Consider the following 19,935-nt stretch of genomic DNA (forward strand, 5'->3'; position numbering starts at 1 on the left):
TGTGAACACTCTACCAACTCCTCCTGATGGCAGAGAGCCACTAAAAGAGGCAGCTTACTTATTTGGCATCATGACTATCCCTACAGATGTTTCCAATTTAGTAGTTAAATTATTAAACAAATAACTGCTTGGTATATCTATGCTCCTTTAATTTCCATAAGACATAGGAGCAGAATTAGGCCATTCAGCCCATCGAGTCTTCACCGGTCCATCATGGCTGATTTATTATCCTTCACAACCCCATTCTCCTGTCTCTCCATGTAATCTTTGATGCACTGATTAAGCAAGAACTTATCAAACTCCGCTTTAAATATGACAGCCTCCACAGACATCTGTGGCAATGAATACCGCCCGGTTTAAGAAATTCCTTCTCATCTCTGTTCTAAATGGATGTCTCTCTATTCTGAGGCTGTGCTTTCTTGTCCTAGATTCTCACACTATAGGAAACATTCTCTCCACATCCATTCTATTGGGACCTTTCAATATTTGATAGGTTTCAATGAGATCCCCCTCATTCTTTGAAACTCCAGTGAGTACAGGCCCAGAGCTCCTCATACATTAGCCTTTCATTGCTGGGGTCATCCTTGTGAACCTCCTCTGGACCTTCTCCAATGCTAGCACATCTTTTCATCAAATATTTTTTTATTTTTTTAATTTTTTAAATTAGTTTTTCAAAACATTTTACAAAATTAAAAACCCCAAATCCCAATGAGGAGCATTAATACAGTGCGAGATTAAGCATACAATAACAATATGCTGCAAAGGAAGAAAATTTAACAAAAAAAGCACCTAAATTAAAGACAAGTGAGCTTAGCGTCCTCCCCAAGCCCCACAACACAAGAAAAAAACAACAACTCCAGACCAACCACCACACAGTATAAAGAGTATAAGTCCTGACAGTCAAACTCCCAGACTGTGAATACACTTAGCAACAGAGGATAATAATGCCTACTACCAGAAAAAAAGGGAGCTGAAAGCAAGGGACCGAAAAGAAAAAAAAAGAAAAAAAAACAAAACCCTAGTCAAGTGGAAGGTTATGAAAGTACTCGATAAAAGGTCCCCAGACCTTATGGATCTTTAGATCCGAATTAAGAACCGATTGAATAGCTAAGGCAGATTTAGTAGGTGATCTGGTAACAGAGGACGATCGGTCCAGTTTAGGATCCAACCAACAGTTGAGATCACCACCCAATATAAGAGAGTATGAGTTTAAGTCTGGTAGTGAGGAAAAAAAACCGTTCAAAAAAGTTAACATCATCAAAGTTGGGGGCATACAGGTTTGCTAGTGCAACTTTAGTGTTATATAGTTTACCAGAAACAATAATAAAATGGCCATTTGTATCAGATATTTTATTATGGAGTTCAAAAGGAATATTTGAATTAATAAGAATGGAAACTCCCCTAGCTTTAGCGGCAAAGGATGAATGAAAATGCTGACCCGCCCACTTTGACAGAAGCCGGGAGTTATCAAAACAACGAATATGAGTTTCTTGGAGGAAAGCAATGTCAGCTTTGAGTTGTTTGATATGTGAGAATACCTTCCTCCTTTTAACAGGGTGGTTCAATCCCTTTACATTCCAGCTCACGAATTTAAGTGCACTAGCCATTATCAATTACTAATGCATAAAAGGCAGCAGGCATATAAAAAGTCAAGCAGTACAATAGCAGTCTGGGAGCAGAGATGTAAACATAGATTCGTAAGGTCAAAATATAAACATGTCCTAAGCAATAAAGAGATGTTGGAACTGGAAAATCCACCCCATCCGCACAACCCAAAACTAGACGGCTACCAAAACAAGTAGCTAGCTCTACCAAAAAAATTAACCCAAATACAACTTCCAGATCTGTGTCATTAACAACAGTTCTGTATAAATACTATAGCAAATAGTAACTAGTTTATGCACTAGAAAACATAACTACAGATTAGAACACCTTCTGCAGAAGTATAAAACTTAATACAGAGAAAATCGGAAGAAAACCAAAACTAACCTACCCGCGAAAAATTATAGAAGAATAAAGTAAGAGAAAGGGAAAAAAAGGTAAGAAAGAAAAAGAAAAAAGAAGACGAAGGGGAAAATTATAAATTCAAGACAAGTATTTATCAACCATTTACAGAGAAGGGAGAAAAAAATTCAGAGATTAGAAACAAGGGGTGAAGAAAAGAAAAAAAAAGATAAAATAAATAAATATTTAAAACAAAGGAAAAATATTTCAACAATTGAACTGTGAACTGACAAACAGGGAGGCCTTCACTAAAGACTTCGAACCTCCAAAACAAGTTAGAGTTAGTTGTAGAACTCTGTAGGTAAAGTTATACAAGAATAAAAATAGATTACACACACACCAAATCCCGGGAGAGATTATCAACAGCCCTTAAAGTTTCAATGAATAATGTCTGAGTGATTCAAGTGAATTCCGAGTCCAGAAAAAGTAATTTTACTACGAGGAGTACTTATCCACCATTTTAGGAGGTCCGATCAGATTCTGAAGATGACTGGATAGCCGGAAGACTTGCCACAAACGCTTCAGCTTCCTTCGCTGATTTGAACCACTTGTATTTCCCGGTATTAAGCTTGATTCGTAGATCGGCAGGGTTACGAAGGGAAGGTTTGAAACCACGATCAAAAAGCACTTTCATTGCGCCTTTAAACTCAGCGCGCATCTTTAAGGTCTGGGGTGCAAAATCTTCCACAAAGCGAATGGTTGTATCCTGGAAAGGAAAAGACCCTCTGCGACGCGCCTCTACGATCAGACTGTGTTTTACCTGGTATTGATGGAAACACAAGATTACTGGTCGCGGGCGGGAGCCCAGAGTTCCGGGGGGAACGTAAACTCTGTGTGCCCGTTCGAGCTCGGGCGGCTTCGGAAGCAAATCTTTTCCGAATAACTCACAGAGAAACTCGGCGAAAAACTTCACGGTTGATCCCTTTTCAGTCGCCTCTGGTAATCCCAGAATTCTGATGTTACAGCGTCTGCTACGATTTTCGAGATCCACCATTTTGGAAAGAAGTTTGTTAGATTTTTCCTCTAAGCTGGAACAGAGAGTCTCCAAGTATCGAACACGACTTCCTAAATCTTCAGAAGTCGAATCGATGCGAGATAAGTGTTCAGCATGTTTGTCCACTTTATCGTTGATCCGATCCAGTTTGTCTTCTAACTGTTTGAAAGCGGTTTTAAATTCCTTTAAGATTTCGTCTCAGAGCTTTCCGAGCGCAACCATCGTCTCGTCCGACGGGGTCATAGCTTCTTTTCTCCCGGATTTAGAACTCTTGCTAGACATTGTAAGTTAGATATATTCACAGGCAAGTAAGAGATACCGAAATAATTCCTAACTAAGGTTTAATAAATGGAGACATTTAGTGCAAAGGTAGCGACAGTAACGGAACAAAAGTTCGGAGCAGCTAAACAATCGCCATCTTACCGGAAGTCCCTCATCAAATATTTTTAAATAATTCTTAAATATAATATTATTTTCCTGATGCTGCCTCCTCTACAATGGAGAGACTCATCGTAAATTGGTGGACTGCTTCGTCGAGCACCTCTGCTCCATCTACCAAAAGTGGAAATTCCCAGTGGCCAAACATTTTAATTCCCATTCCCATTGTTACATGTCGGTCCACCCTCAGGGTTGAGGAGCAACACCCTATATTCTATTTGGGTAGGCTCCAACTTGATGGCATGAACACCGATTTCTCCTTTTGGTAAAAATAAATTCCCTACCCTCTCCCCCCTTTTTTCCTTCTCCACTTAGGCCTCTTACCTCTTCTCACCTCTTACCACCTCCCCCTGGGTCTCCTTCCCTTTCTCCCATGTTCCATTCTCCTTGTTATCAGATTCCTTCCTCTCCCGCCCATCTGGCTTCACCCGTCACCTTCTGGCTATCCTCCTCCTTCGCCCCACCTCCTTAATCTGGCACCTTCACCCTTCCTTCTCAGTCCTGAAGGATGTTCTCAGTCCAAAACGTTGACCGTTTATTCATTTCCATGGATGCTGCTCGACCTGCTGAATTCCTCCAGCGTTTAGTATGTGTTGCTCTGGATTTCCAGCATCTGCAGAATCTCTTGCGTTTAAAATTATGACCAATGTTTCTACCATTGCGATCTTTGCTTTTTTCGGCTAAGATGAATTCCATGTGGGCCAGGTGAAATTTCCAACCACGCTGTTGTGTTATTTGTTCAATGCTGGCAATAGTTGTAATATCCACACTACTGACTCTTGTCCAATGTACCTAACTTGCATTGTATTTAACACAGGGAACAGTTATATGTCTGAATGTGTGACTGATTGTTATTTTCTGTCCAGGAATAATTCCAACTGGAGAGAATGTCCGAAGTATATCGCTAGAGAAAATAGCTGTTACTTCAATCAGACCCATACTTCAGAGACTGAGTATTGTGTTCAACTAAAGTCTGGTAACATCACACACGACCATCGATGTTTCGTACTCGCTGAAATTGGTAAGTAAGCAAGACTTGACAAGATTCAAGATTGTTTAATGTCATTTCCAGTACACAAGTTTAAAGGAGAACAAAATAATTGTTACTCTGGACCTGATGCAGCACAAAAAAACATAATAAGATAAAGAACACAATAATAATAATAAAAACACAGTAAATATAAATACATAAGATAGATTGATTATATGTATGTCCGCAAAGTGACGCTAGGCACAGGAGTGTCTGTACATAAGGAGATGACAGGAAACAATAAAGTAGTGGTGGTTGGGGGTGTGGAGGGGTGGTTTAATGGGTGGAGGTGTTGATCAGCCTTACTGCTTGGGGAAAGTTACTGTGTTTGAGTCTGGTGGTCCTGTGGATGCTATATAGCCTCATCCCTGATGAGAGTGGGACAAATAGTCCATGTGCAGGATCCTTTGTGATGTAACTGGCCCTTGTCCAGCATCTTTCTGTATCATGTCCTTGATGGTGGACAGGAAGGTGATGGTGAGGTGTTGAATAGTTTTGAGTACCGTTGTAGTGCCTTCCTATCCACCAACAGAAGAGGACTGCATTTATTATTGCAACTTTACAAGTACTGCCTGTGGTTTCACTGTCCCAATGAGAAACTGAGTTTGAAACTTGTTCTGTTACTGCTGTTGTCCACCAGCGCCCCGTAACACATGTAAAACATTCTTGTTATATCGAGGTGCCAATGACTCAAGCAAAGCCACCGATTCTAAATCATATCCTCATATTGTAGAATAGTTAAGCACAGTAGAGTACAGGCCCTTCGGCCAGCCATTGAGCAAACACGAGGAAATCTGCAGATGCTGGAAATTCAAACAACAACACATACAAAATTTCCCAAATCTCTTACTATCTTTTCTTTCAGTTAGTACTGATGAAGGATCTCAGCCCGAAACGTCGACAGCGCTTCTCCCTATAGATGCTGCCTGGCCTGCTGTGTTCCACCAGCATTTTGTGGCCAGCCATTGAACCTGCTCTCAGTCAATCTAACCCCTCCCACATAGCCTCTTTTTTTTATCATCCATGTTTCCAACGTACGTAAGAAAGAAAGTTTTTAATGACCTACGTAGGAGACCATTGAGTTGATCTTTATTTTATTTATATCAAGATAGAACCTGGCAACAAGCCCTAACGGCCCAAGTCCGCGCTGCCCAATTACACCATGTGACCAGTTAACCTACCAACCCGTAAGTGTCTGGACTGTGGGAGGAAACTGGAGCACCCAGCAGAAACCTACATGCTCACAGGGAGAACACACTAACTCCTACACACAGCGGCAGGAATTGAACCCGGGTCACTGGCGCTGTAATAGAGTTAGATGAATCACTCTGCTACTGCGCCACCCCACTCCCAGACTGTCCCATTGTAATAATAATAATTTATTATTAGAAATAAAGTACTATTTATTTATTTGCTCAGTTTGCCTTCCTTTTCACAATAATTGTTTGTCCGTCTTTGTGTAACCTCATTGATCCTATTGCATTTCTCTGTTCCGCTGTGAATACCCGAAAGAAATTAATCTCAAGGTGACATGGTATATGGTGACATATACATACTTGCATAATAAATTTACTTTGAACATTTATATCCTGGCAAACTTTCTCTTACATATATTCATCAACTCTCCTGATACCCCTACACTGTGTACAATCCACAGTGGCCGTGTGGGAGGAAATACAAGCACCTGCCAGAAGTCCACATGTTCATAAGGAGAGTCCCCAAACTCCACACTGGACTCGATGAAGAGCCCAGGCTACTGGAGCTGTGTTATAGCAGTCACAGAGCCATAGAAAGAAAAAAAGAATACAGCGAGTTAGGAAGGAAGCTGAGAAGCAGGACCTCAAGGGTAGTAATCTCGGGATTGTTGCCTGTGCCACGAGACAGCAAGGATAGGAGTAGACTGAGGTGGCAGATAAATGTGTGGCTGAAGAACTGGAGCAGGGGGCAGGGATTCAGATTTCTGGATAATTGGGACCTCTTCTGGGGCAAATGGGACCTGTACAAAAGGGATAGATTGTACTTGAATCTAATATTCTTGTGGGCAGGTTTACTAGAGCTGTTGGGAGTGGTTTAAACTAATATGGCAGGGGGATGGGAACAGTATGACAGAGCTGAGGATGAACCAGCAGATTTACAAGTAGATGATGGGTGTAACATGAATGTAAGGAAGGACAAGCCAATGAGTGGGTACAAATGTAGACAGAGCTAAGAGTTAAATTGTACCAAAGAGGCAAAATTCTAAAGGGCGAAGAATGCAGGACTGAAATGCTAAATGCACGCAGCATTTGAAATAAGGTGGACAAACGTCGTGCAAATAGAGATTGCGTTGTGGGCATCACTGAATCGTGGCCGAAAGAAGGCCATAGTTAGGAGCTTATCATCATAGGATATACTTTGTACTGAAAGGATAGGCGCTGGTGTGGTTTTGTTGGTAAGAGATGGAATCTCTTACATCTTTAGAAAGAGCTGACATAGGGCCAGATAATGTTGAATCTTTGTGGGTGGAGTTAAGAAACTTAAAGGGTAAAAAACCATTATGGAAATCATGATTGATGAAGGCCAATACACCGTATGCCTTCTTAACCACAGAGTCAACCTGCGCAGCTGCTTTGAGTGTCCTTTAGAACAGAAGTAAGGAGGAATTTTTTTAGCTAGAGATTAGTGAATCTGTGGAATGCTCTGCCACACACTGAGGTGGAGGCCAAGTTGGTGGGTATACTTAAGGCAGAAGATTGTTTCCTGATCAGTCAGGGCATCAAAGGATATTATGAGAAGGCAGGTGTATGGGGTTGAGTGGGATCCCAGGATCAGCCATGACAGCACATTGTGTATTGCTCTCAATTTCCAGCATCTGCAGTACTTCTTGTGTCTATGCTTGCACTTAATTCCCTTCATAATTTTGTATACTTCAATGATCCAAGGAATAATGTCCTAACCTATTCATTCCTTCCTTATAACTCCTCCAGACCTGGCAACATCTTTGTAAATTTTCTCTGCACTCTTTCAACCTTGTTTACATCTTTCCTGCACACGATACTCCAAATTAAGCCTCACCAATGTCTTCAATGTAACATCCTGTCTCCAGTACTCAGTGAACACACACAAAGTGCTGGAGGAACTCAGCAGCATCTATGGAACAGAGCACAATCGATGTTTCGGGCCGAGACCCTTCAGCAGGACTGGAGAAAAAAGGTTGACAAGTAGATTTAAAAGGTGGGGAAGGCAGATACACAAGGTAAGAGGTGAAATCTGGAGGGAGAGGGGTGAAGAAAAGAGCTGGGAAGTTGATTGGTGAAAGAGATGCATGCTATAAGACTCCCCGTACTCCATCCCTGTATCTCTTTCACCAATAACTTCCCAGCTCTTATTTCACCTCTCCCTCTGCTGGTTTCACCCATCACTTTGTGATATGTGAATCACTTTACATCCCTTTCCCCACCTTTAAACTCCAGTCCTGCTGAAGGGTCTCGGCCCGAAACGTCGACTGAACTCTGTTCCATCGATGCTGCCTGGCCTGCTAGGTTCTTCCAGCATTGTGTGTGTGTTGCTCAGATATCCAGCGCCTGCAGATTTTCTCATTTGTGTCTGGTACTCAGTATTTTGATTTATGAAGGCCTTTGAGTGAGGTCAGCTGAGAAGATCATCGGGGTCTCTCTTCCCGCCATCACGGACATTTACACTACATGCTGTATCCACAAAGGAAATAGCATTATGAAGGACCCCATGCACCCCTCATACAATCTCTTCTCCCTCCTGCCGTCTGGGAAAATGCTCCGAAGCATTCGGGCTCTCACAACCAGACTATGTAACAGTTTCTTCCCCCAAGCTATCAGACTCCTCAATACCTGAAGCCTGGACTGACACCTTGCCCTATTGTCCTGTTTATTATTTATTGTAATGCTTGCACTGTTTTTGTGCACTTTACACAGTCCTGTGTAGGTCTGTAGACTAGTGTAGCTTTCTCTGTGTTGTTGTTTTTTTTACGTAGTTCAGTCTAGTTTTTTGTACTGTATCATGTAACACCATGGTCCTGAAAAACGTTGTCTCGTTTTTACTATGTACTGTACCAGCAGTTATGGTCGAAATGATGATAAAAGTGACTTGACTTTATAAAAGCTTTCTTTAGGACCTAACTACCTGTGATACCACTTTCAATGAATTAAGGACTTGTATTATAGTAGACAGATCCCTTTGTTGTACCACACTCCTCATGTCGCCAGCCCTTGTGTCTCACTATGTGTTTTTTGCTCTATCCCTGACTTCCATTATAACTGCCTGTACTCTTCTCTCATTGTGCTAGTGAAACCAGATGCTCCAATCTCATTGAACTGGTCGTTGTTGAATATTAGCCAGTCGGGACTGTTCATGGACATACAGCTGTGGTGGGCAGTGTCAGCGAATGCCGATGCCAGCTCTGGATGGATCCCACGTAAATTTGAAATCCACTATAAACTCAGCCAGGCCGAGCACTGGAGTGTGGTAAGTATTTCAATCACTATTGACGAAGTAAACAGATGCTTTACTCTCAGTCAAGATCTGCCATCTTGGTCATTCTTACAATGGTGAAAACCACCTCTTTCATCAGGTTATTAAATGTTCCACTTGTCACCACCAAAACCAAGCAGAAACACGAGATCCCAACATCCCTGACTTGTTTGATCAGAGATGTTCTGCAAAGCACTCTCCCAATCGGTGTTTGGTTTCTGCAGCATATGAATGCAGACAGGACCAGAGATGGGAGGGTTAGTATCATGCAGACAGGACCAGAGATGGGAGGGTTAGCATCATGCAGACAGGACCAGAGATGGGAGGGTTAGCATCATGCAGACAGGACCAGAGATGGGAGGGTTAGTATCATGCAGACAGGACCAGAGATGGGAGGGTTAGCATCATGCAGACAGGACCAGGCAGAGGGGGTTGGCACCATCAGATGAACACACTCACAATGTTAGAGCGTCACAGTAGCTCAGGGGTTAGCACGACACTTGGGAGTTCAACTCCGTACCATTCTGTAAGGTGTTTCTGTACATCCTCCCCATGGACAGTCTGGGGTTTTCCCCGGTGCTCCAGTTTCCTCCCACGTTTTGGGTTGGTTAATTGGTCATTGTAAATTGTCCTGCGCTTAGGTTAGAATAATATGAGCTGGGAGTTTGCTGGGGTGGCGGGGCTCAAAGGGCTGGAAGGACCACTCAACTTTTAATTGCTAAATAAATAGATAAATAACGCTGGGGGGATTCAGCAGGTCAGGAGAGGAATGAACAGTCAACTCTTAAACTTCAAGTTTAATTATCATTCAACCATGTACACAGCCAAGTGAAACAGTGCTCTTTTAGGGCCAAAGTACAAAACACAGTACCAACAGTCACACACAGCACAAGGCAAATAGAGCACATATAAGATAGTAGTAAGCATGCAGTCACACAAAGAAAACCTAGCCCATGTCCTATAGACTGATGGTGCATGGATAGTGTTGGCAACAACAAGCCCACAGACAAACACAATCCAGGTTGTCTTCCGTCGAGTGAACACTGGAGAGAAGCGTTAAGCGGAGGGACCGACCATCCCCCAGCCCAGCACAGGCACTGCGTCACGCCATCGCCAGTGTTTCCTCTGGTGGCCAGCTGCAACAGGTGATCCCACGACATGAGGGCCTAGTCCGTGCCACAGCCGAGGCCACGCCGCTCTTGCTAATGAACCAGTGAACCAGACTTGCAGTATTTGAGTTGAGACCCTTTATCAAGACTGGAAGGGAAGGGGGCAGAAGCCAGAAGGTGGGGGGAGGGAAAGGAGCACAAGCTGGAAGGTGATAGGTGAAGCCAGGTGAGGGGTGAGGTGAGAAGCTAGGAGGTGATGGGGGAAGAGGTAAAGGGCTGAAAAAGGAATCTGATAGGAAAGGAGAGTGGGCCATGGGAGAAAGGGAAGGGACAGGGTGCCAGAGGGAGGTGCTGTGTTTTAAATGTTGTTTCATGTTGAGAAAAAGCCACGTAGTCAGATAATGGCAGAGGTTTTTCAGAAAATCTAACGCTTTCCTTTTTCTAATTCTGCTCCTGCAGCCTTGTTGTTTCAACGACTAATACAAAATTTGCTAAACTCTCTGTATTCACAGATTGAAACCTTGCCTGGCCAGTGTCCACCTCAACCTCTTTACGGCTTTGCAACAGGGAAGGAGTACACTATCCGGCTGAAGTGCAGTTACCAAGATGTTGGCAATTTCAGTGAATTCAGCGACATTTTATATGTCTACCTTCCAACTCCGCACTCAGTAGAAGGTGAAACTTTACCGCCATGTATGACTAAGTGTAGAAGTGTGCACATACAGATTGTTTTCAGATGTTATTTAACGATTGCATGATTAACTGATAACTCTCAGTGCCAGCCTCCAAGAGGATCGCGACCTTGTCGTAGAGTTTGGAGGCTTGTGTGCTTCAATGACCTGGAGAGGTCATTGTTGGCTGGAATCAGAGCCTTGTGTATTGGCTGTTGGTAGGGTCACCCATGCCAAACAGGTCAAAGTGTAGAGGCCAAACTAAGGGTGGTTCACCAGGCACTAGGGTCCAGCTCAGGGCCAACAACCCTAATGGGTTGTTAACGGAAACAGCAGTGAAGAATCCTTCTATACAAAGATGGAGGATCTTCATTGCTGCCCTAAACGGCAGCGGTGGAACGGGCAGTAAGTGAGACTCAGTGCTAGCTGATAGACCAGGAAATATTGTGGTTGTGCTCATTGTTAGGGCATGCCACTCTCAGTTGGTCCTCAACACCACCTCTTTAGGAAGTGGTCTACTTCCTGAGGAGACTGAAGTGAGTGAGGCTCTTCCACGCATCCCATTCAAACCAGTTTTTACTGGAGCACCATAGAGTGTGTCCTGAGCAGCTGCATCACGTCTGGTATGGGAATTGCAAGGCACCTGGCCGTAAATCCCGATAAAGGACTGTGAGGACTGCTGGGGTCTCTCCACTCATCAGAGATGTTTATCAGGAGCAAGGCTTGTAGCATCAGTGATCCCTCCCATTGGTCCAGCAGTCTCTTTGAACCCCCCCCAAATCTATCATCAGGTAGGAGGTTCCATAGCACTGGGACAACTGTTAGGATGGGAAACAGCTTCTTTCCTCAGGCAGTGAGACTAATGAACTTCCTGCCAACACCCAGGACTCATCACGTACTCTTTACTTTTTAACTTGCGTCATAAATGCACCTTATTATTTATTAACTTATTTGTGGTGATGTTACTATCGGTGTTGTACGTGAGTTAATAGTACTGTGTTGTGCACCTTGGTCCGGAGAGAAGTTGTTTCATTTGGTTGTTTATGTGTGTATGGCTGAATGACATTAATCTGAACTTGAACTTGGTCAAGCTGGCAAAACTGGGTCTGTAAAGAGAGAAGATTGCCAGGTTTGCTGTACGTATCCTTACTAGAAAATGCATTGCCCGTCCCAGGCTGGTCAGAACATAACGTGTCTTCGAGGCTGGTCGGAACACAATGGGTCTTCCAGGCCGGTCAGAATACAACGGGTCTTCCTAGTGCAGGAAAGTCCATCTCTGGGTTATATTATGAATAAAATCCAGGGTTTTTGTCTTAATATGTTGTTTTTCCTCTTGCATTCTTCAACATGTAGCTCAGTATATTTCCCCAGGGATTGGTGACAAATAGCCCATTGCTATTTGTCATCTACACTTTGTGGCCACTTTATTAGGTACACCTGTACTTCTGCTTGTTAAAGAATATATCTAATCAGCCAATCGTATGGTAACATAAAAGCATGAAGACGTGGTCAAGAGGTTCAGTTGTTCAGAATGGGGCAGAAATGTGATCTAAGTGATTTTGACCATGGAGTGATTGTTGGCCCAGGCAGAGTGGTTTCAGTAGCTCTGTGGGCGAAATGCCTTGAGAGAGGTCAGAGGAGAATGGCCAGACTGGATCAAGCTGACAGGAAGGTGACAGTAACTCAATTAACCAGACGTTACAACAGTGGCATTCAGAAGGGCATCTCTGAATGCACAACGCATTGAACCTTGTAGTAAAAGGGCTACAGCAGAAGAAAGCCACACCGAGTTCCACTTTTGTACCTAATAAAATGGCCACTGTGTGTATATCAATGATTTGGATGAGAATGTACAAAACATGGTTAACAAGTTTGCAGATAACACTAAAAGAAGTGATGTGTCAGGCATTGAAGGTGATTATCAGGATATACAGAAAGATCTTCATCAGATGGGTAAGAGGAATGGCAAATGGGGTTTAACTTGGATAAATGTGAGGTTTTGCATTTTGGGGAGACAAGAGAAGGTAGAAATTTAACAGTGACCCTGGGGTGTGTTGTAGGACAGAGGGACCTACACTTACATGGTTCCCTGAAAGTGGAATCATAGGAAGACAGGGTGCTGAAAAAGCCTTTTGGCACACAGGTGTACACCTGTTAGAGCACTGAATTCAGAAATTGGGAAGTTGCAAAGGATTCATCTGGAATATTGTGTTCAGTTTAGTCACCAGTTGAAACAATGCCATGAATCTGGAAAAAAGGACAGAGGTTTACAAGGATGTTGCTGGGACTCAGTGGAGTGAGTTATAGAGAGAGTTTCAGCAGGTTGGCATTGAAGCCGAGGGGTGATCATTTCGAGGTGTATAAAATCATGAGGGGCATGGGTAGGGTACATGTACAGTTGGATTCCCCGGATTGGGAAATCGGGTACTAGAGGGCACAGGCTTAAGGTGAGGGAGAGAGAGAGATTTAATGGGAACCTGAGGGGGAGCTTTTTCACCAAGAGACTGGCCAGAGGAGGTGGCTGAGGCAGGGACATTAAGAGCATTTAAATGATGCTTTGACAGATGCAGGGATATGGGCAGACAATGGCAAATGGGACTGGCGAAGATGTGAACGTGAGTCGCCATGGACCAGGTGGCTGGTGGGCCTAATTCCATGACTCTCTTGTTGTTGACTATCGATGACCGATGCCAGTCCTCTGGCTGAAAGGGCCTTTCAGGAGTCTGTACGAAAACCATCAGGTAAGACCAGTGTTCTTTCTTCACTCACCAGTGTCGAGGTCGACGCCTAAAGAACGTGCCAGGATCCTCGGTCAGGACAAAAGGGGGCATTGAAGTGAAAGGCAGAGTCGTGGTTCTTGTCTTGCCATTGTCGTGTGACTGATCCATCCAGGTGATACAGTAGCAGCATCTTGTTGAGCAGGGTTGTCCAAGTCTGAGAAAAGCAGCTGAATGGCTTCCTGGAGCTTGGTGATGGGCTCTGACCTGTACTGCTCTTCTCTTGCAGATCCGTTAGAAAGGCCCAGCATTATCGAATGTCGCTCACCCGAGCAAGAAACTTTCACATGCAGGTGGAGCAGTGGAACTTACCAAAACCTGACAGAACACAGGGAGCTGAGATTCCTTTATACAAAGGGGTGAGATATATTCACAAGAATAATTCTGGGAGGAGCATTTGATGGCTCTAGGCCTATACTCACTGGAATTCAGATGAATGAGGGGGGATCTCATTGAAACCTGTTGACTATTCAAAGACTTACATAAGAGTGAATGTGGAGAGGATATTTCCTATGGTGGAGGGAGTCTAGGACTGGAGGGCATAGCCCCAGAATACAGGGACATCCAGTTAGAACAGAAATGAAGACAAACTTCTTTAGCCTGGAATTCATTGCCACAGATGGCTGTGGAGGGCAGGTCATTGAGTATATTTAAAGTGGGGGTTGATAGATTCTTGATTAGTAAGGGGATCAAAGGTTATGGGGTGAATGGGGATAATAAGTCAGTCATACTGAAATTACAGAGCAGACTCAATGGGATGAATGGCCTAATCTTGCTCCTATGTCTTATGGATTGGTGAAATACATTTTGCAGTATTCATTTTCCTACACCTATGATTTTTCTTTGTAAGAGAGAATGAATCTTCCTCTTTGAGAACATTCCCAGCTACTTCCAACTCTCCATGCCATTCAGGTTTAGATGGCACCAAACTGGGCTCTCAGTTGAGGTTGTAGTTAAAACTGAGTTGATTTTTAAGCAATACATAATTAATTGAATCGCACCCTTTCAAAATCAATCTTTCCTCTCATTGTCCTTCAGATGACTATTGAACGATTTATTTAAAAATACCAAATAAATGTTTGTACACTTTAATTCAAATAATAAAACAAGAATTCTGTTAGATTTTTGCAGAAGTTTTATTAGAGTCAAAGGCCTTACTAAAGTCCATGTAGACAACATCCACTGCTTTGCCTTCATCCACTGTCCTGGCAACTTCCTTGAAAAACTCTATAAGATTGGTTAGATGCCACTTACTACACACAGATCCATGCTGACTATTCCTAATTAGTCCCTGTCTCTCCGAATATTTATATATCAGGACCCTTAGAATACCTTCCAATAACTTTCCCTCTACTGATGTCAGGCTCTCCAGCCTATAATTTCATGGCTTAATTTTAGAGCCTTACTTATTTCTTTACTTCTCAGCTATCCTCCAGTCCTCCAGTACCTCACCTGTCGCTAAGGATGATTTAAGTACCTCTGCTAGGGCCCCAGCAATTTCTGCACTTGCCTCCCACAGGGTCCAAGGGAAGACCTTGTCAGGACCTGGGGATTTGTCCTCAAAGGTAGCAAACATCTCCTCCTCTGTAATCTGTACAGGGTCCATGACCTTGCTGCTGCTTTGCCTCACAGCTGGAGAGTGTGTCCGTCTCCCAGTGAATACAGATGTAAAATTATCCATTTCAAATCTCCCTCATCTGTTTATCTTCACAAACAGATTACCACTCTGATCTTCCCAAGGACTAATTTTGACCCTTGCAACCCTTTTGCTCTTAACATATCTGTAGAATCCCTTAAGATTCTCCTTCACCTTGTCCACTAGGGCAACCTCATTATTTCTTACAGTCCTACTGATTTCTTTCTCGTGTGTCCTCTTGTATTTCTTATACTCCTCAAATACCTCATTTGTTCCTGCCTGCCTACACCTTCTATGCATCTCATTGTTTTCCTTAACCAGGATTTCAATATTACTTGAAACCAATGCTCCCTAAACCTGATATCCTTGCCTTTTATTCTGACAGGAACATACGAACTCTGTAAACAGAAAACAATCTGTCCCAATCTACACTTGCCAGATTCTTTCTGATACCATCAAAATAGTCTTTCTCCAAATTAGAATCTCAACCTGAGGGCAAGGCCTATCCATTTTCATAATTACCTTGAAACTAATGTCATTATGATCACGAGATTCAAAGAGATCCCCTACACAAACTTCTGTCACCTTCCTGTCTCATTCCCTAATAGGAGATCCAGTATCACACACTCTCTAATTGGGACTTCTGTGTACTGATGAAGGAAACTTTCATGAACACATTTAACAGACTCTTTCCCATCCAGCCCTTTTATAGTATGGGAGTCCCAGTCAATTTATGGAAAGTTAAAATCACTTACCATCACAACGTTAATGTTTCTTACAATAGTCTGCGATTTCTCCACAAATTTGTTCCTCTAAATTCTGTTGTATGGTCTATAATATAATCCCATTAACGTGGTCATATCTTTCTTACTCCACAGTTCTATCCAAAAGCCTCACTAGATAAGCTCTCCAGTCTGTCATGACTGAGCACTGCCGTGACATTTTCCTTGTATAGTAATGCCACCTCTCCTCCTGTAATCCCTCCAGCTCTATCACGTCTAAAACAACGGAACCCTAGAACATTGAGCTGCCAGTCCTGCCTGTCCTGCAAGAAAGTCTCACTAATGGCTCCGACATCATAATTCCATGTGTTGATCCATGCCCTGAGATCATCCACTTTTCCTACGATACTTATTACATTAAAATATACGCAGCTCAGTTCCACCATGCTCACCCTTTTAAACCATAAGAACATAAGACATAGGAGCAGAATTAAGCCATTTGGCCCATCGATTCCTGACTTTGTATGCATGCTTAACATCTTTCTTCACAACCACTATCTGCTGTGGTGCTCTGGTTCCCATGTCCCTAATATTATTGCTGTTACAGTTGTGGGATAAGGGGTATTAAACACAGGGGCAACTGCTTTCACATGCTGACCATCAAACACCTATTTTACACTAACGCTACCCCACATTCTAACCTGGCTGTGTTCCATCAGCTCCCTGCCCCTTCCCGCACTCACCCACGTGGTGGAGGAATTTACACTGACCAGTGGGCATCTTCCCCACTCCCCATACATTTTTTGATGTGAGGGGAGACTGGAGCATCTTCAGAATGAGCTGTGGACTGAATGGGCTTTCCTCAAAAACATGATTTCTCGTGTATATCTGAGATATCTTTCCCTCCTTTACTTAATTAAAAAAAAAACGCCGCTAAAGCAACTAGCTGGAGATTTAGGCTTCGAATTATGGATCTGCACTGAGCCACAATTATTGTAAATTATCACTGTAAATGGCATCTGATTGGATCACTTGTAATTTCTTTCTCCTTGGAGACGGTGTCTGGCAGTCAGTGACTCCCTGCAGCTTCTCATCACAACTGAGGAAGGAGGAGTTAAGGCTGATGTTTACACCAGCAATTTCGAGTTCTATAGGTTTATGCAAAGATGAGGTTTGGGCCTGTCTGTCCGCTGTATTGACATTGATTTGTGTGAACCAGTAACGTTCTGCTACTGATGCAGTCACTGACATCCAGAAGGTAGTTTCCAACAGAATGTCAATGAGCAGTCCAAATCTCACTTGCCTTTCTCAGCCCTCTCACCTGGATCCAAATAGAGAATGAAAGCTTTTGCTTCACGCCTTTATTCCCTCCCCCTTATTTATACTATCTCCACGCTTCCCAGGAGATCTGAAACTGTGACCGTGCATTTACTAACATAGATGCTGCCTAATCTGAGTTCCTACGGTATTTTGCGTGTTTCTTGTGACCATAGGATATTGAGTTGTTTCCTGTTTTGGAATAACTGCTGTTTTCTGAAGATCCTAACAAACTCATGTCTCTTCAGGAATAATGCTGACTGGAAGGAATGTCCAAAATACTTGCACAACAAAAGCTCCTGCTACTTCAACCAGACCTACACCTCCATCTGGGTTTCGTACTGCGTACAGTTGAGGTCCGAACTTCAGGGTCAGGACGTCACTTTCGATAAACGCTGCTTCTCCATAGACAACATAGGTAAGATCTTGGCTTGGGTGAGGTAAATTGTCTTGTAAGTGATTCTCTCTCTACCCTTATTTGTTCATTCCTCATCTGTTAGGGCACAACAGATTAGTGAGACTGCCTCCAGGGGCATTGTTTTGTACTCTGTTTAGGGTGTGGGAGGTCTGGGAGACCGAAGGCAAGAGTTGGGGGTCATGAAGTGTGTCAGGTAATCTCCCATTACTAGGGAGAAGGTTCTTCGGAAACTGAAAGGTCTTAAAGGTAGATAAGTCACCCGGACCTGATGGTGTACAGCCAAGGTTTCTAAAAGAAGTGGTTAGTAGAGACATTAGTAATGATCTTTCAAGAATCACAAGTTTCTGGAGTGGCTCTGGAAGACTGGAAAATTGCAAATGTCACACCACTCTTCAAGAATGGAGAGAGGCAGAAGAAAGGAAATTATAGGCCAGTTAGTCTGACCACAGTTGTTGGGAAGATGTTGGAGGCGATTTTTAAGGATGTAGTTTCAGGGTACTTGGGGGCACATAATAAAATAGGCAGTAGTCAGCATGGTATTCTCAAAGGAAAATCTTGCCTGACAAATCTGTTGGAGTTCTTTGAAGAAATAACAAGCAAGATAGACAAAGGAGAATCAGTTGATGTTGTGTATTTGGATTTTCAGAAGGCTTTTGTGCCACACATGATGATGCTTAAGCTATTAGCCCATGGTATTACAGGGAAGATTCTAGCATGGATAAAACAGTGGCTGATCGGCAGGAAGCAGAGAGTAGGAATAAAGGGAGCTTTTTCTGGTTGGCTGCTGGTGACTAGTGTTCTACAGTTGTCTGTGCTAGGACCGCTTCTTATTATATTTCAATGATTTGGATGATAGAATTGATAGCTTTATTGCAAAGCTTGCAGATGATATGAAGATAGGAGGAGCGGCAGGTAATTTTGAGGAAGTAGAAGGGTACAGAAGGACTTAGATTAGGAGAATGGACAAAGAAATGGCAGATGGAATACAGTATTGGGAAGTATATGGTCATGCACTTTGGTAGAAGAAATGAGAGGGTTGACTATTTTCTGAATGGAGAGAAAATACAAAAAAAATGAGGTGCAAAGGGACTTGGGCATCGTTGTGCAGGATTCCCTAAAGGCCAGCTTCCCCGATCTCACCTTCCTATTCTGGCATCTTTCCCCTTCCTTTGTAGTCTTGATAAAGGGCATTGGCTTGAAAACCTCTGACAGCCCTCCATACTACGGTATCCACAACACCTCCAACTTTTGTGTCATCAGCAAACTTACTAACCCATCTCTCCACTTCCTCATCCAGGTCATTTATAAAAATCACAAAGAGTAAGGGTCCCAGATCAGATCCCTGAGGCACACCATTGGTGACCCACCTCCATGCAGAATATGACCTGTCTACAAGCACTCTTTGCCTTCTGTGGGCAAGCCAATTCTTGATCCAAAAAGCAATATCCCCTTGGATCCCATGCCTCCTTACTTTCTCAATAAGCCTTGCATAGGGTACCTTATCAAATGCCCTGCTGAAATCCATATACACTACATCTGCTGCTCTTCCTTCATCAATGTGTTTAGTCACATCCTCAAAAAGTTCAATCAGGCTCATAAGGCACAACCTGCCCTTGACAAAGCCATGCTGACTACTCCTAATCATATTATACCTCTCCAAATGTTCATAAATCTTGCCTCTCAGGATCCTCTCCACTGAGGTAAGAATCACTGGTCTATAAGTTCCTGGGCTATCTCTAGTCCCTTTCTTGAATAAAGGAACAACATCCGCAATCCTCCAGTCCTCTGGAGCCTCTCCCGTCGTCATTGATGATGCAAAGATCATTGCCAGAGGCTTAGCAATCTCCTCCCTCGCCTCCCACAGTAGCCTGGGGTACATCTCATCTGGTCCCGGCAACTTATCCAACTTGATGCTTTCTAAAAGCTCCAGCACATCTTCTTTCTTAATATCTACATGCTCAAGCTTTTCAGTCTGCTGTAAGTCATCACTACAATCACCAAGATCCTTTTCCATAGTGAGTACTGAAGTAAAGTATTCATTAAGTACCTCTGCTATTTCCTCCGGTTCCATACACACTTTCTCAATGTCACACTTGATAGGACCTATTCTTTCCTCTTGCTCTTCACATACTTGTAGAATGCCCTGTGGTTTTCCTTAATCCTGCCCGCCAAGGCCTTCTCATGGCCCTTTCTGGCTCTCCTAATTTCCCTCTTAAGCTCCTTTCTATTACATAGAACATAGAATAATACAGTGTAGTACAGGTCCTTCAGCCCACAATGTTGTGCCGACTCCACACAAATATCCCCTGAACAATTGCCACATTTCTTCCGTAC

General features: G+C 43.2%; 1 protein-coding gene across 1 annotated transcript in view; it reads left to right on the forward strand.

Moving 5' to 3' along the window:
- The window catches only part of ghra (growth hormone receptor a), a 169,470-nt gene that overhangs the window by 102,681 nt on the left and 46,854 nt on the right, over positions 1 to 19,935 (forward strand). Inside the window, exons 4-8 of the mRNA XM_073047989.1 lie at positions 4,303 to 4,457; positions 8,767 to 8,945; positions 10,573 to 10,735; positions 13,738 to 13,867; positions 17,432 to 17,601. Coding sequence (XP_072904090.1) covers positions 4,303 to 4,457; positions 8,767 to 8,945; positions 10,573 to 10,735; positions 13,738 to 13,867; positions 17,432 to 17,601 — 797 coding nt within the window. The remainder of the gene's footprint in view (positions 1 to 4,302; positions 4,458 to 8,766; positions 8,946 to 10,572; positions 10,736 to 13,737; positions 13,868 to 17,431; positions 17,602 to 19,935) is intronic.

Source organism: Hemitrygon akajei, chromosome 6 (genome assembly GCF_048418815.1).
Source record: "Hemitrygon akajei chromosome 6, sHemAka1.3, whole genome shotgun sequence".
NCBI classification, from domain to species: domain Eukaryota; kingdom Metazoa; phylum Chordata; class Chondrichthyes; order Myliobatiformes; family Dasyatidae; genus Hemitrygon; species Hemitrygon akajei.